Below are 17,856 nucleotides of genomic sequence, written 5' to 3' on the forward strand. Positions count from 1 at the left end.
ACTTTTGCTGGCGCCGAGGTCCGACCCGCAATCTCCGTTTTTCGTCTTCCTCCGTGGCCATGCTTCCAGGAAGTAACGCTGCAGTGCTGATTCGTTGAATCCAGTTCGGCGTCTGACGTCAGACGTCGAACTGGATTCAACGAATCAGCACTGCAGCGTTACTTCCTGGAAGCATGGCCACGGAGGAAGACGAAAAACGGAGATTGCGGGTCGGACCTCGGCGCCAGCAAAAGTAAGCAGCGGGGGAGGGTTGACGGCGGGGAGGGGGTGGAGAGAGGCGGCGGCGGGGGTGGGGGGGGGAGGGAGGCAAAAATGTGCCCCCCCTCTCTGGCTGTGGCCCCCCCTACCGCCGGATTCCAGATACGCCCCTGCTCTGGCCTGTAAAGGAAAAGCTTGGTTTTAATTCGTGCAGAAAGGTCATTGATGAAATATGCCTAATATGAAACATCGACTGAAAGCCACAGAGGTACAACTTGACTAATGATCTTTTCTGTTACACTTACCCAGCAGGTACTTACAGTAGATAGTTTAACAAAATGTAAATAAAAATATTTTGTCTTATAAAAACAGAGATCTGCCATTCCTCTAGAAGACAATGAACTCCTCATAGTAACATAGTAGATGACGGCAGAAAAAGACCTGCACAGTCCATCCAGTCTGCCCAACAAGATAAACTCATATGTGCTACTTTTTGTGTATACCTTACTTTGATTTGTACCTGTCCTCTTCAGGGCACAGACCGTATAAGTCTGCCCAGCACTATCCCCGCCTCCCAACCACCAGTCCCGCCTTCCACCACCGGCTCTGGCAAAGACTATATAAGTCTGCCCAGCACTGTCCCCGCCTCCCAACCACCAGTCCCGCCTTCCACCACCGGCTCTGGCACAGACCGTATAAGTCTGCCCAGCACTATCCCTGCCTCCCGCCACCGGCTCTGGCACAGACCATATAAGTCTGCCCAGCACTATTCCCGCCTCCCACCACCGGCTCTGGCACAGACCATGTAAGTCTGCCCAGCACTATTCCCGCCTCCCAACCACCAGTCCCGCCTCTCACCACCGGCTCTGGCACAGACCGTATAAGTCTGCTCAGCACTATCCCCACCTCCCAACCACCATCTCTGCCTCCCCCCACTGGCTCTGCCACCCAATCTCGGCTAAGCTCCTGAGGATCCATTCCTTCTGAACAGGATTCCTTTATGTTTATCCCATGCATTTTTTAAATTCCATTACCGTTTTCAAATCCACCACCTCCGCGGGAGGGCATTCCAAGCATCCACCACTCTCTCCGTGAAAAAATACTTCCTGACATTTTTCTTGAGTCTGCCCCCCTTCAATCTCATTTCATGTTCTACCGCCTTCGCATCTCCGGAAAAGGTTCGTTTGCGTTTTCAAGCCTGCCACATCTCACATTATTGTCAATAATAGATAAACCCTCCTTGTTGATATACAATGCCCTCCCACACACACACATCCACCAAACTAGGTTTCAACCTAATTCATGTTTAATCTGGGATCTAAATGTCATCAAATAAGTAGATAAATAAATAGATAAATATAAACAGCAGCTCATGTGGGGGGGGGGGGGGGCAATGCCCACCCACACACCCCCAAACCAGGTTTTAACCTAATTCCGTCCCTCAAAATGACACACCAATTACGATTTATAACGAATTACTACTCTACCTATGAAATGTTATTCTATTCTATTACTATATATTCTCTGTGTACATCCATATGCTGCTCTAACTTCTCTCAGAAGCCGTAAAAAAAAAAAAAAAAAAAAGCAAAGCACAACCAGGACTTATGAGACTCGATACAAGAAAGAAGCTACAGTTGGTAAAAAAAAAAAAAAAAAAGGATAGGGAGGGTGGAAGAGGCCTTGGTAAGAATTGCCCCCTTAAGTGGGAATTGTCCCGGGAGGAATTGTCCTAGGTGGGAATTTTCTCCAGAGGAATTGGTGGGTGGGAGCTGTCCAGTGGGAACTTGCCTGATACTGTCATTGACCCCCTCCTACCCCCCCCCCCCCAAAGATGTAAAAGAAACAGTACATACCAGCCTCTATGACTACCTCAGATGTTGTAGCCAGGTCTCTGGAGTAGTCTAGTGGTCAGTGCAGTGCACTGTGGAGAAGGAGACCCAGGGCCCATAATCCACTAACTGTTACACTTGTGGTGGAATGAAGTAGCCCTCCAAAACCCACCAAAAACCTACTGTACCCACATATAGGTAACACCTACAGCCAAAAGATCTATTATAGTGGTGTATAGTTGGGTACAGTAGGTTTTTGGTGGGTTTCGGAAGACTCGCGCTAGAATATAAGAGAGCAATGGTGAGATGTGTACCTGGAACCTTTTATGCGAAGTTCACTGTGTTCAATTCTGGTCACCACATCTCAAAAAAGATATAGTGGAATTAGAAAAGGTGCAGAGAAGGGCGACAAAAATGATAAAGGGGATGGGACGACTTCCCTATGAGGAAAGGCTAAAGCAGCTAAGGCTCTTCAGCTTGGAGAAGAGAAGGCTGACGGGAGATATGATAGAGGTCTATAAAATAATGAGTGGAGTTGAACGGGTAGATGTGAAGCGTCTGTTCACGCTTTCCAAAAATACCAGGACTAGGGGGCATGCGATGAAGCTACAATGTAGTAAATTTAAAACAAATCGGAGAAAATCTTTCTTCACTCAACGTGTAATTAAACTCTGGAATTTGTTGCTAGAGAATGTGGTAAAGGCGGTTAGCTTAGCGGAGTTTAAAAAAGGTTTGGACGGCTTCCTAAAGGAAAAGTCCATAGACTGTTATTAAATGGACTTGGGGAAAATCCACTATTTCTGGGATAAGCAGTATAAAATGTTTTGTATATTTTGGGAACTTGCCGGGTATTTGTGACCTGGATTGGCCACTGTTGGAAATAGGATGCTGGGCTCGATGGACCTTTGGTCTTTCCCAGTATGGCAATACTTATGTACTGCAGTGCCCCTTAGGGTGCCCCATTGCTCTCCTGGGATGTTTGTTTGGCCAATCAACTAAGAATGACGGGGTCCTCCTATATCCGAATGGCTTGATTTTGTGCGTTTTTCACTTGGACTTTTTTTTTTCAAAAATATTTCACCGTTTACACAGTAGCACTCTGTGTGGATTATTTTGCCCCATTTACTGAATCTAGTCTGAACTGTCGAAAAAAATTGCAACTTTCAATGCTGTTAAAAGCCTTCACGTTGTGTATAAAGTTTTAACCATGTTAAGAAGAGGGATTCCTAGAGACAGAAAACACAACTGGCATAGGTGGGTCATTTTATAACATTTTCTCCATATGTAAAGCCTGTTTTAGATACAGAAAAAGGTTTTATACAATTGTATGAAAAATAGGTATCGAAAGATGTCGGCATACTGGTATGTTTATGGTGCTTAGGCATTTTTGTGGTATAGTCTAGGCAGAGTGGTGATGAACGCACGTATTTTATATATATATATATATATATATATATATATATATATATATATATATATATATATAAGAGGTGGATACAAATGTAGAATAAAATTTACACCAGTTTCAGAACAGGTGTAAAATTTGTGCAAGTGTTGCCTTTATGAAACAGATAAAATGGATGCTTTCTTGAACTTTCAAAACAGGCACCCTGACAAAATTACCACCCCTGTGAATATTTACGTCACAGAAAGTGGGTCGACCCTGCCCCTTAATGTGATGCTGTAAGACTGAGGAAAGAAAAGGTGGTGAGAACCTTGAAGCCACAATCTAGACAGCTCGTCGAGTCCACCATCTAAAATAACAGAGACAGGTGGTGAAGTTTTTTATGAATGAAATGGAAATACTTTTTTTTTCAGGTAAGGCTGCGCATATGGAGTGACAGACTCTCGCACAAGGGCCTCTGACTTGAGAGCAATCCCCTGAAATGCTCACCTGGGCCAGCTTCTGGGTATCCCTAGTTCCACTCTCGGAACTGATCACAGAATCATCATAGAGTCTGTTAATGGTCTACTCAGAAAATGCTTAGAGGACGTCATTCGGGGGTTGGGTCTTTATGCAGGTATCTGCTCCATACCAAGAGCGACAACACAGAGAAAAAAAATTATCAAAGTAAAGAAGAGGAGGAAAAATGATCTAAAGAGGGTGCCGGTGCCTTGTCACTTACTCAGATGTGCTTTCAATGAGATGAAGAGAGGTGAACGGAAATGAAAATCACACAAATGTTAATAAAATAGGGGTTAAGCTATTATAAAATTCTAATAATAATAAATTGCATGATTAGTACATAAGTATTGCCGTACTGGGAAAGACCAAAGGTCCATCGAGCCCAGCATCCTGTTTCCAACAGTGGCCAATCCAGGTCACAAATACCCGGCAAGATCCCAAAAATGTACAAAACATTTTATACTGCTTATCCCAGAAAGAGTGGATTTTCCCCAAGTCCATTTAATAACGGCCTATGGACTTTTCCTTTAGGAAGCTGTCCAATCCTTTTTTAAACTCCGCTAAGCTAACCGCCTTTACCACTTTCTCTGGCAACGAATTCCAGAGTTTAATTACACTAATGTTACCCACCCCTTTTTTATTTGAAATTGCTGGCATAAGAGCAGGGACTGTATGTTCAGAGCTAAATGGGAACACTAACATTTTATTTATTTATTGTGATTTCTGGAGAAAGATTCCCCCCCCAAGGCAGTGTACGAGATAACAGTGTGAAGGGTCTGAATTAGCATTCTATGGTCGGAACAAAGTGTAACCACTGGACTGTTGCCACCAGTACAACAAACAATAATTATAATGCATAAGCAGATGTGCTGCATTTGTAAGTCATGCACAAGCACGTGTGCAAAAATAATTAACAAACAAATTAATCAAACCCACAACAAACGCAGGGGTCCTTTTCCTAAGCTATGGCAAAATCTAGGCTTAGCACGTCCTAGCGTGGGACTTTCCCCTACACTAACCCCATTTTTACCATGATGGTACAATAGGGATTTGTTTTCTTTTTTTTTTTATTTGCAAGTTGTACGCTAATGAAATTAGCATGCTGCAACTGCCAATAATTAATACGAGAGCACGTACCACCTCCTAAACCTGCCTCTCCTCTCCCCCCCGTTCTCTATTTCAGTAGATAGCACTCTCATCCTCCCTGTCCCGTCTGCGCGCAACCTTGGAGTCATATTTGACTCCGCTCTCTCCTTCTCTGCTCATATTCAGCAGATTGCCAAAACCTGTCGTTTCTTTCTCTATAATATTAACTAAATCCACCCTTTCCTCTCCGAGGACGCTACCAAAACCCTTACCCACACCCTTATCACCTCTCGCCTAGACTACTGCAATTTGCTTCTCGCTGGTCTCCCGCTCAGCCATCTATCTCCTCTTCAATCTGTCCAAAACTCTGCTGCGCGTCTTATATTCCGCCAGAGTCGCTATACTCACATTAGCCCTCTCCTCAAGTCGCTTCACTGGCTGCCTATCCGCTTCCGCATACGGTTCAAACTTCTCCTTTTGACCTACAAGTGCATCCACTCCGCAGCTCCTCAGTACCTCTCCGCCCTCATCTCTCCCTACACTCCTCCCCGTGAACTCCGTTCGCTGGGTAAATGTCTCCTGTCGTCCCCCTTCTCCCCCACTGCTAACTCCCGGCTCCGTTCCTTCTATCTCGCTGCTCCCTATGCCTGGAATAGACTCCCTGAGCCAGTACGTCAGGCTCAGTCTCTAGGCTTAAAGCCCACCTCGTTGCTACTGCTTTCGACTCCTAACCATGACTCTCTTACTCAACACCCTCACTTATCACCCCTACCACTGCAATTTCCCCACCCCTAGCTGTCTGTTCGTCTGACCAATTTAGATTGTAAGCTCTGTTGAGCAGGGACTGTCTTTTCATGTTAATTTGTACAGCGCTGCGTAAATCTAGTAGCGCTATAGAAATGTTTAATAGTAGTAGTAGTAATATATAAATCACAAAGGTCAGCCATTTTGTTATCTGAGAATATTTATACTTTGATCCTTGATATACACTCATTGTACTTCATGCTTTCTCGGTAATACTCGTTGTACTGTTCTTAATATTAAACACGTGTGACATGTTTATACCTTAATTTAACTATATATTTTTGTATTTTTAATTATACTCAATAAAATATTTTTTCAAAAAAAAAAGTATTGTTGCTTAGGAGAGAACAAATCAGATCTTCAACTGCAGGACATTGGTATCCCTACATACAGACCAAAAGAAAGCAATATTGTTAAGAGAAAAAGGAAGAAAAATGAATCCCATAAGCAAATATTCCAATCACAAAATGACAGAGAGAGGAATTTGTCCTTTCCTCTGCGAATGTTTTTCTCACAACTCTACAAAGGGGGGTCCTGAACCTTTCCCCCCCTGGTTTCTTTTTGTGCTATTCTGTGTTAACTCTACAACAGCTGCCGAAAGACTGTGCATAACAAACAGTTGCCTAGAGCGAGAACATTTAATTATTCTATAATTGTGTAGAATAAAAAGCCGGGCTGTGACTTTTCAGACAGATGCAATGAAAAAGAAAAGTCGTTGGGTCCGTGGGGAAATCTTTGCTATCGGTGAAAAACTGATGTGATTACTCCACATGTTGACTGCTGGAAGGACGGGTGAAACCGCACCGCTTCCATTCTTTTGACAGCAAAAGAAAAACCGTATATGCTCCCTTTCTGCCAATCTAGCTGGCAAAATCAGATTAAGCAAAGTCACTGCGCTGTACTCAAAAACGCTTGGTGTGTCAAGATGGAAGGAAGCATTCTGCGTTTCAAAAGACCAAAACCTTCCTTTTAACTCATGCTTGTCTATAAGACATTCTGGGTTATTCAGGAGTCCTTTTACTAAGGTGCCCTGAAAAATGGCCTGCGGTAGTGTAGACGCGTATTTTGGGCACCTACAAAAAATGCCCTTTTTTTGTGCCGAAAATGGACGTGTGGCAAAATGAAAATTGCCTTGTGTCCCTTTTGGGTCTGAGACCTTACCGCCAGCCATTGACCTAGCGGTAAAGACTGCGGGCGGTAATGACCTACGTGCGCCAAATGCCACTTGGCGCGTGTCTGTGACGCGCGCCCGAAAATAAAAAATATTTTTCAGACACACATATCGGACGCGCGCCAACAATGAAATTACTGCCAAGAGTCACGTGGTAGTTGGGCAGTAACTGCATTTTGGCGCGCGTTGGACATGCGTAGACGCTTAGATGTCTTAGTAAAAGAGCCTCTCAATATTTACTTATTAGGAAAACCTTGCTCCCTTCTCTCCGTCACAGCACTTGAACGATATTTTACATTCATGTTCCACTGGGTTTCCGAACATGCACAGCTGAGCCCTGGGCACACTCTAGGCTTGGTTTACAGATGTGGGAAAGAGGGGGAGAAAAAGGCTTGGCGAAATCAGGCACTATAAGATTTCATTATTTTTATCATCTCTTCAGCAGAGCTGGCAAATCTTTATAAACAGAAAAGGACATCGCAAATGAATAACTTACTTTTTCTTTAATCTTCTGTCCTTCTCTGCTTGAGTTCCAAGTTTGCCTAATCCCAGTGAATCCTGTGCCCCCATCTCCGCATCCAGGAAGCTTCCTATAACACAGCAACTTCAGTTCACCTTTCATCAAATTTTGTTTGCAGCGCACACCTTGAGATTTAACTTTTCAGTTTTCAACGGCATCTAACTTTGGGCAACATTTATCGAATGTGGCCCATAGTGGGCACTGACCTCAGAACACTTTTCAAGTCTTTTTTAAATGTAGACTTCTAAATTATCTCAGCTAAGGGACCTGGGGCAGACTGACCATTGGAAACCCACTCTCCCCTAGCTTCCATCTAATTCAATCACTTTTGATAGGTGGTTAGGGACCCAGGCCCTCAAAGGGCCCAGAACACTGTCAGTCCGTCCCTGATGGGACCTATATCCTAAAATGAGTAAACTGTTAACACTGCAGATAATCCAGGACAGTTAATGCCACCTGGTGCTAAATGCATGATCTTATCAGCAATGACGTTATGTGACAAAATGTCATTTCTTCTGCATAAACTGAACGGGAAACAATTCGTGCAGAGGTTTTGCAGTTAACGTCCAATAATTGTAAAACCTTACTACACTTTAGAAAAAAGGTTCCCGTGAGATTCATTGGGCTGAAACCAGCTAAAACCATGCTTGAAGGGACCTGGATAATAAATCTGACCCCAAATGGGTAGCGAAATCCAGACACTGCAGTTTGAAAACCACAGATTAGTCTCTGTTCCTTTTTACTTGGGTTGGAGACGCACTCCATGAGCCACCCAAATAACAAAGCGAGACTGTGAGATAACAAGCAAGGTTGCTGCAGAATTTGATAGTATAAAAAGATTTCCCTTGGAAGAATAAGAAAGGAGCCTTTTTGCAATCAACAATTCCAAGAACTTGGGTTAAGGTCACCTGTCAAGCAAACGTATTCCCAAGACTATCTTTATAAGTCTACAAGTAGATGGTTCGTTATGTGACCAAGGCTAGACTTGATATTAATGCTGTACGTTTCTCTTTTCAGCCTCTTTTGTTAATATACATCATTTTACAACATCAGTAAAACTGGTCTCTTACAATGTACGCGGACATTAACAACCTCCAACAAGCTATAAAATTCTCAACCAGTGCAGATGGGAGGACATGGCTTTATTCAAGAGATATATTTAACGGAGTCCGAAATACTCTACTGAAGCCAGATGGTTACACAAATCGCATATTTTAATCTTCCAGTAGCAGTAAAATCCCCATAGTTAGATTTGCCAGTAAAATGAGTTATTCTCAAAGATAACCTCTGGCAGGTTCACTCCAATTTGAGCCTAATTCATAAATTCCAAGTACATCCAACTGCAATACTGGGATTTTTTTTTATTTATTTTTGTTACATTTGTACCCTGCGCTTTCCCACTCATGGCAGGCTCAATGCGGCTTACATGGGGCAATGGAGGGTTAAGTGACTTGCCCAGAGTCACAAGGAGCTGCCTGTGCCTGAAGTGGGAATTGAGCTCAGTTCCTCAGTTCCCCAGGACCAGAGTCCACCACCCTAACCACTAGGCCACTCCTCTACTTCAGGCATTGAAAGCAATAAGTGGCCCCTCCTAGTGGAGACTATTCAATTTACACAGGAACAAGCTGTTTTGCATGCATTTGCATTCTTTGCATCTCATTACTGTGTAACCTGTGATTACATCATATTAACATATTAACTAACAAGCAGGAAAACAGACCTGTGTCTAAATTTGTGGTAAACGCACGCCTTGATACGGCGATTTTTTGGCGAAACTGAGGCCTGAGTCGGTGTGTTTGGAATCCAAGACACTTCTTTATCTATACCTGCACGCTTAAAAGTTAATTTCAACTTGTTATTATTAGTTCTTTTGATATGGATCCCCTCCTTTTTTTGATTTTGTGGATTCTTTTAGGCTCCTTCACCTTTTGAAACACAAGGGTTTTTTCTGTCTGTGATGAGAACCCCCTCCGATGTCAAAAGAGCACTACGGCTCTCAGTGTGAAGCCTTGTTTATATATATAGGCTGGAAGTTGGGGAATTCTGAGGCTTTTCCCTTGTTGTATTTTCAAAATTAGAACCGATACACTCCACAGAATCTTTAGTGGGATAGATTAAAGTACTTTTTTTCTGTGCCACTGTTCTTATGGGAGCTTTTTCCTATTTTTGATTACTTGGTAGCATTGCTCTCTTTCTCTTTTGTGATATATTACATCACTAGTAAAAAAGCCCCGTTTCTGATGCAAATGAAACGGGGGGGGGGGGGGGGGGGGGCTAGCAAGGTTTTCTTCAGAGTGTGCATGTGGGAGTGTGTGTCCCTGCCCTCTTCCCTCTCTCTCTCTCTCTCCCTCCCCCTCCCACCTTGGAGTCCAGTCCTTCAGTGTTAAGTTTCCTGCTGTTCTGTGCTTGTGTTACAGAGAGAGTGAGGGCATCTCTCTCCCCTCCCCCTCTGAGTCCTTCACTGTTACAGAGAGAGGGATTTCGTGCTGTGCTGTTTTCCTTCACTCATGGGGAAACCGGATAGCTCTGGCGCTTCACACTTCCGGCTGGAGGCTTCATAGAACGTTGGTCTTGCCTTTTATATATATAGAAGATATTAACATGCCTTATGATAATATAACGTGTGTTAATGCTCTTTAACATGTGTTAAGGGGCAAAATGTGCACATTAGGAGCTGTAATGTACCTACTTAAGGGGTCCTTTTACTAAGGTGCACCAAAAAGTGGCCCGTGGTGGTGTAGATGCGTGTATTGGATGTGCGCATAGTCCATTTTTCAGCGCAACTGCAAAAAAGGGCCTTTTTTGGCTGAAAATGGACGTGCACCAAAATAAAAACTTATCGCGCGTCCATTTTGGGCCTGAGACCTTACCACCACCCATTGACTTAGCGGTAAGCAGAGGAGTAGCCAGACTCAGTATGGGCCCTCCCACCCCTCCCCCACCCCAAAATATCTTCCTGGAGATATTTTTTTTAAATACTGATTTTGTTCGCCTACCTCACATCTCTTCTCCGCGGCATCCCGGCATCTGTGTTTCTGTCTCTGAACCCCATCCTTCCCCGGTGTACTATACAGGCCTCCTTGATGCCTGCAGCAAATTCATTCTCACTGCTCGCGCCGGCCCTGCAGCTGACAAAGACGCCTGTATGGTACACCGGGGAAGGATGGGGCTCAGAGATAGAAAGCGTAAATGCCTGGATGCGGCAGAGGAAAGAGGGGAGAAAGCAGTACGGTGCTGCCGCTGGGTGGGCCTGAGCTGCGAATGGGTGGGCCTGTGTCCACCCAGGCCCACCTGTAGCTACGCCACTGGCAGTAAGGTCTCGCGCATTAACCAGGCGATAATCATCAGCACGCATACACTTCTGATTACCGCCGCTAGTGCCACACGGTAGAAAATAAAAAATATTTTCTGCTGCGCATATCGGACATGGGTAAAAAATGGAATTGCCAGCCGGGGCTCGCAGTAGCCGGCCAGTAGTTCCAAATTGACGTGCGTTGGACGCACACAGGCGCCTACATGGCTTAGTGAAAAGGCCCCTTAATGTGGAAATTAGTACGCCCTGTCAAGCTGCCATGTTAATTGTTAGTGCTATCTCTTAAGTTAACTGCGTGACATATTTTTAAAGGCCCCCCCTAAGTGAAAACAGTCAAATTTTTATCACTGTAAATCCCAGTTTAAATAGATTCTATAACAGGGGCGTTGCTGCTATGGGGCCACGGGAGCCAGGGCCCCCGTAGATTTGGCCCTGGACCCCCCTACCGTCGACCCGCTCGCCATCGCCTACCTGCACTGGCGGGGGATGGGGTCCCCGCCAGCCAAAGTAGGCGACGGCAACGGCGAGCGAGCGGGCAGGCAAGCGGGCGGGGGGGGGGGGGTCGAGAGGGGTGTCGGCGATGATGATGGTGGCGGGGGAGGGGTGGGCGATGATGATGGCAGCGGCGCCGGGGGGGGGGGCTAAAATGTGCCCCCTCACCTCGGCTCTGGCCCCGCCTACCGCTGAAGGTCAGATACGCTCCTGTTCTATAACAAATACGCATCATAATAGTGAAGATGCTGAATTGTGAAAATTACTTCAGTTTGCATACTTGGGGCTAGATTCAATCTGACCGATATTCAGCGCTATTTAAAAATCGGCCAGAAATGGTACTGACCGGTTAAATAGCATTTTATCACTTAAAAACTAATACTCAGCGTTCGATAACCGGTTACCTCTGCTGAATATTCGCAGTCAGCGCCGAAAAGATAACTGGCTCTATCACACGACAGCCACCAATCCCTATCTTTGGCCGCTATAAACTTTAACCTGCCTGCGCTGAGTATTTATTTAGCCGGTTAAGGGGGTCTTTAACTAAGGTGTGCTAGCGTTTTTAGTGCACGCTAAAAATAGGAACGCGCTAAATGCTAGAGACGCTAATGTATTCCTATGGGCTTCTCTAGCGTTTAGCGCATGCCTATATTTAGTGCACACTAAAAACGCTAGCGCGCCTTAGGTCAAAGACCCCCCCCCCCCCAAGTTTGAGATGGCCAGAAAAATTGATATTTAATGCCAGTCACCGGAAATGGCCCGGTATTGAATAGCTGGGGTCAGCGCCAATCATGGCACTTATGTGGGCTGCCTCCCACGGTCTGAATATCAGGCTCAATAAATGGCGCTTACAGTTAGGCACTAGGAATGATCTGCGCTAAGCTAGGGTAATCTTTGTGGCGCATCCTTTACAGAATACTAGCTTAGTGCGCATTTCCCCCCAGATTCTATATATTGCGCCTGGATTGCCACCCACAAAATCAACGCATATTCTATAACAATGCGCATAACTAATCAATTGCTAGTTAACATCCAATTGACAATCAGCGCCGTCAATCGGATGTTAACAAGCAATTATCAGCACTAATTGGCATTAAGATTTCCACGCACAACTCGCCTAAGTGTATTCTGTAACTTGGCGCACCTAAATTCCAAGTCACATAGTTCAAAATGGGGCGTGGTCATGAGGGTGGGGCATGGGCATTTCTAGAATCCATGCGCATTATTACAGAGTACACCTGCTCTGCGCCTAATTTGGCATCAGCTTTTACGCCAATTAAAACACAGCCTATGTGGACGCGGCCATACCATGCGGAAATTTAAGCCAATTCTATAAAGTTTAGGTGCACTTTAGAGAATACACTTAAGTGTCTTTTTACTCTGTGCAGATTTTTCAGGCTCCATATATAGCAGGGGCGTAGCCAGACGTCGGCGGGAGGGGGGTCCAGAGCCCAAGGTGAGGGGGCACATTTTAGCCCCCCCCCCCGGCGCCACCGACCCCCCCCCATTGCCGACTCCGGCACCGCCGCCACCACCAACTTTGCCCCCCCCCCCGCCAATGACCCTCTTGACCCCCCCTCCCGCCGCCAACCTGCCGTCGCCTACCTTTGCTGGTGGGGGACCCCAACCCCCGCCAGCCGAGGTCCTCTTCTTCTCGCAAAAGGCAGTCGACGGCGGGTTGGCGGCAGGAGGGGGGGTCATAAGGGTCATCGGCAGGGGGGGTCCTGGGCCAAATCTACGGCGGCCCAGGCCCCCCTGGCCCCACGTAGCTACGCCACTGATATATAGAATCTCCCCCTTCACACCTAACTTCAGGCGTGATCATTTACGACTACCAATGGCTGGTGTAAATGCTGGCACCCAACTCATAGTCATCAGGAGCGCAAATGTAGATATTCTAGCACATCGTACCTAAATCCTGGGAATGCTTCGATCCTACCCCTTTGGAGTTGCATGTGATGATACTTAGACACCCAGGTTTTAGAACAGGAAGTATGGCAGATCTGTGCATACCTCCTAATTACTGCCAATTAAGTACTTGTTAACGCAAATAATTATTAGTATCTAATTGAGTATATGTGCGGATCCAGGATCCGTGCCCAAATTTGGGTAACCTATACAGAATCCGGAGGTTCACCACTATTTCTTGGGCAGATTTTCAGTGTGAAAATTCGATACCACCTGCTAGAGTAAAATGGACATGAAAGTGAACAATAACCTTGGCTGTGCAGACCCAATTCCTTACTGAGTTGTCCAAGTCGAGCCTTCTCTTTCTTGCCAAACAGACGTCCTATTGAAGACTTGATGCCTTTCTTCTTGGGAGCTTTGTGGAGGGAATCCTGGCTGCTGTTCATACTGCCAAGACCCAAGATCTCAGGCTCCAGGGATGTCGTCAGACTGCTACAAAACACAAATACAAACCATCTTAATATACTCAGCACCAGGTAAATTCCACAGGAAACAATGCAAGTCATTTTCACAACAAAAGATTCCAGAAGGAATTGTGCACATGAATCAAATGATCAATGTTTTAATTATTGTTTAAGTTCAACCTTTATTGTTCAGGGCTATCCGCTAATATTCAGTGATACTTGATCTGTTAATGCCGCCGACTATCACCACAGACCGCTGAACTGAGAGCCAGCTATTATGTAGGTGGAACCAGGACTTCTGTAGTAAATGCCGATATTCAGCACCTAACTGCCGAAGGGGTCCTTTTACTATCCTGCGCAGGCGCCTACGCATGCCCCATGCACCACCAGGGTACCGCGTGACCCTTGAGGTATTCAATTTTGGTGCACATCAACTATGCGAATCTGAAAAATATTTTTTATTTTCTGACGTGTGGCAGCTATGTGCGTCAACTGGAATTTGACATGTGTAGACCATTACTGCATTGTTACCGTGAGACCTTACCACTAGGTCAATGGCTTGCGGTAAGGTCTCAGACCCAAAATGGATGTGCGGCAATTTTCATTTTGCCGCACATCCATTTTCGGCAAAAAAAGGCATTTTTTGTAGGTGCGTTAAAAAATAATTCTGCGCGCACCCAAAACAAGCGTCTACACTACCGTAGGCCATTTTCAGCGCACCTTAGTAAAAGGACCCCTAACAGATTTAGAGGCCCTTTTACTAAGGCGTGTCCTAAAAGTGGCCTGCGCTGGTGTAGGCGCATATTTTCGATGTGAGCAGGTCATTTTTTCAGTGCGCCTGGAAAAAAGGCTTTTTTTTGTGGCCAAAATGGATGTGCGGCAAAATTAAAACCAGTGCGCATCCATTTTCAGCCTGAGACCTTACCGCCACCCATTGACTTAGTGGTAAGGTCTCACTTGCTAACTGAGTGGTAAGCGGCCAGCGTGCGTAAACTGCCGATTACCGTCGGGTAAGTGCCATGTGGTAGAAAATAAAAAATATTTTCTACCTTGTGTTTTGGATGCGCGTCAAAAATGGAATTACTGCCTGGAGCACGCGGTAGCTGGATGGTAGTTCCAATTTGGTGTGCACTGGACGCACGTAGGCGCCTATGCGTTCTACTAAAAGGGCACTAAATAAGACACTCATTATATTCCTATGGGCATCTTATCATTTAGTGCACATTAATGCGCTTATTTTCGAAAGAGATCACTGGCCATCTTCCGACACAAATCAGGAGATGTCCGGCGATCTCCTGATCCCGGCCAAATCGGTATAATCGAAAGCCGATTTTGGCCGACCCCAACTGCTTTTCATTGCGGAGCCGGCCAACCTTCAAGGAAGGGTGCAGAAGGCGGGACAGGGGGCGGGGTGCAGGCATGGTTACGAGATAGCCGGCTTCACCCCATAATGGAAAAAAGATGGCCGGCTCAGACGAGCATTTGGCCGGCTGCACTTGGTCCATTTATTTTTAGGTCCAAGTCACAAAAAAGTGCCTCAATTGACCAGATGACCACCAGAGGGAATCTAGGATGACCTCCCCTTACTCCCCCAGTGGTCACTAACCCTGTCCCACCCAAATAAATAAAAAAAATTAAAAGTTTTTTGCCAGCCTGTATGCCAGCCTGAAATGTCATACCCAGCTCCCTGACAGCAGTATGCAGGTCCCTGGAGCAGTATTTAGTGGGTGCAGTGCACTTCAGGCAGGTGGACCCAGGCCCATCCCTCCCCCACCTGTTCCACTTGTGGTGGTTAATATTGAGCCCCCCAAAAACCCACTGTACCCACATGTAGGTGGCCCCCCTTCACCCCTTAGGGCTATGGTAATGGTGTACAGTTGTGGGGAGTGGGGTTTGGCGGGGATTTGGGGGGGCTCAGTACCTAAGGTAAGGGAGCTATGCACCTGGGAGCCCTAAGGGTGCCCGGTTGGTGTCCTGGCATGTGAGGGGGACCAGTGCACTACAAATGCTGGCTCCTCCCATGACCAAATGGCTTGCATTTTGCTGGGTTTGAGATGGCCGGACCCGGTTTCCATTATGGCTGAAAAACGAAGCTGGCCACCTCCTCTACACCTGGCAATCGATTTAGCCGGCCCCAACCGTATTTCAAAAATACGGTTGGCTCCGCTCCCTTGCAGAGCCGGCCCCAAAGATGGCCGTTCGATTATGCCCCTCTAAATCTGTTAATGCACCTTCATAAAAGGACCCCTAAGTTAAGAAGCCAAATTGGACCGCATAAAGTCAGTGCCACTTAGGTAGATAAGGGCTGAATATCGCACTTAAGCACGAAAGAAAGAGCCGGCCACATAAACCCAGAAATTCAATGCCTCTGTTCCTTTTATCTCGCTGCACCTCACGCCTGGAACGGACTTCCCGAGCCTGTACGTCTAGCCCCGTCTTTAGCCGTTTTCAAGTCCAAACTCAAAACCCACCTCTTTACCACTGCTTTTGACTCCTAACTCACTTACCCTGTCCTTTGTCCTCACCTCTTTATTCCCTTACCCTTAACTGTTCTGTCTGTTTACCTGTCTTATCTAGATTGTAAGCTCTTTGAGCAGGGACTGTCTTCTGTGTATGGTGTACAGTGCTGCGTATGCCTTGTAGCGCTATAGAAATGATAAGTAGATAGATAGATTCTTTAAAGTGGCGTTTGGAAAAGCAATAACACACTGCACACATAGCTCGCATGGATTTCTGAGGCCTTACAAATTTACCATAGCAAACTGTAAACCACTATGATGGTACTCTCCCTGTGGCAGTATATCAATAGAGGATCATGGGAAATGTGAAGGCTGATGAAAAGGAAGAGGAGGAGCTTGATAAGGATCATGGGAAATGTGAAGGCTTACAAAAAGGAAGAGGAGGAGCTTGATGATTGCCAATTGGAGGACAACCTTATCAACAGTAGTCTACAACTATTCCTCAAATCATATGTATGTCTTGCTGTAATATATTGATCCTAATTGCTACAGAAATGATTTTTCAACCGTCAAATGCTATTAGACTATTGTATTCAAATTCTACTGTCTAGACTGCTTTATCTTATTGAAGGAGAATTTTTTTTTTAAATGTAACTGAGTTCACGCAAGGGACTGATATACCTACAGCATGCATTAGACCCGGAAGGTATGACTAAACCCTTTGTGGACCTACAAACAGAATTTGGGCTTCCGGACACAGACAAATTTCATTATATGCAGCTTAAACACTACATAGATTCCCTAGGATGGGAACCGTTGGCAGAGGACGTACAAGAGGAACTGTCATCAGCATTTTCCCTGACGGCCCAGCAGGAAGTTCCACTCACGTTCCATCACAGACACATAAGAGACACGACAGAGGAGCCGGACTACATCAGACTAGCAACACAATGGAGCAGTGAACTTCATATTAAAATTTCAGCCGCACAATTAAAAACACATGTTTTGTCTATTAGATGTATCAGTGCAGCAGCGAGTCATTGGGAAGTGCAGTATAAGTTTGCGATGCGAATCCATGTGGCTCCTAGAAGAGCTTTCCACATGGGAATGTCCTCCTGGGGCGAGTGCCCAAAATGTGGAGAGACCGGAGCAACTTTAGGACACATGTTTTGGACCTGCGTGAGCGTGGGGAAATTTTGGAAATCCATTCTGCTCTCTGTATCTAAGCTTTGGAATACAACATGGACCTATGATGCTGGACTATTGTTTGGACACCCCGGACTATTTTAAAGCCTAGCCCCAAGGGATTTACAGAATTTGTGGCCAAAGCGACTATCACTTCCAAACAGGTCATATTAGCAGAGTGGATCTCGCACAAGGCACCTACACTGCAACAATGGCGGACACGAATGTTGCTGTTGATGCGCTTAGAGCGTGCTGGACTGTTCGACTTGGAATCGAGAGAAGGGAAGAAATTTCAACAGTGCTGGGGCCAATTCTGGATGACGCTCACGCCCGGAGCACGAAGCCATCTGTTGAACATATGAACATTAGAGACATGTGTGTTATGGTGAGGACTGTGTTGAGAGCTGATGAGTCCCATAAAGAGGGGGGGGGGGGAGGGATTCGTTTGGGAAGGGGGGCATGGGGGATAATATAAAATGGTTGATGATTTCATGTTGAGTTGTTTCAGTTCTACAGCT

At 45.7% G+C, this 17,856-nt stretch overlaps 1 protein-coding gene across 1 annotated transcript in view; it reads right to left on the reverse strand.

Moving 5' to 3' along the window:
• Window positions 1-17,856, reverse strand: part of PPFIA2 (PTPRF interacting protein alpha 2) — a 342,348-nt gene that overhangs the window by 32,645 nt on the left and 291,847 nt on the right. The window contains 3 exon segments of the mRNA XM_030214146.1: window positions 4,157-4,165; window positions 7,494-7,587; window positions 13,568-13,722. Coding sequence (XP_030070006.1) covers window positions 4,157-4,165; window positions 7,494-7,587; window positions 13,568-13,722 — 258 coding nt within the window.

Source organism: Microcaecilia unicolor, chromosome 9, assembly GCF_901765095.1.
Source record: "Microcaecilia unicolor chromosome 9, aMicUni1.1, whole genome shotgun sequence".
Lineage (NCBI taxonomy): Eukaryota > Metazoa > Chordata > Amphibia > Gymnophiona > Siphonopidae > Microcaecilia > Microcaecilia unicolor.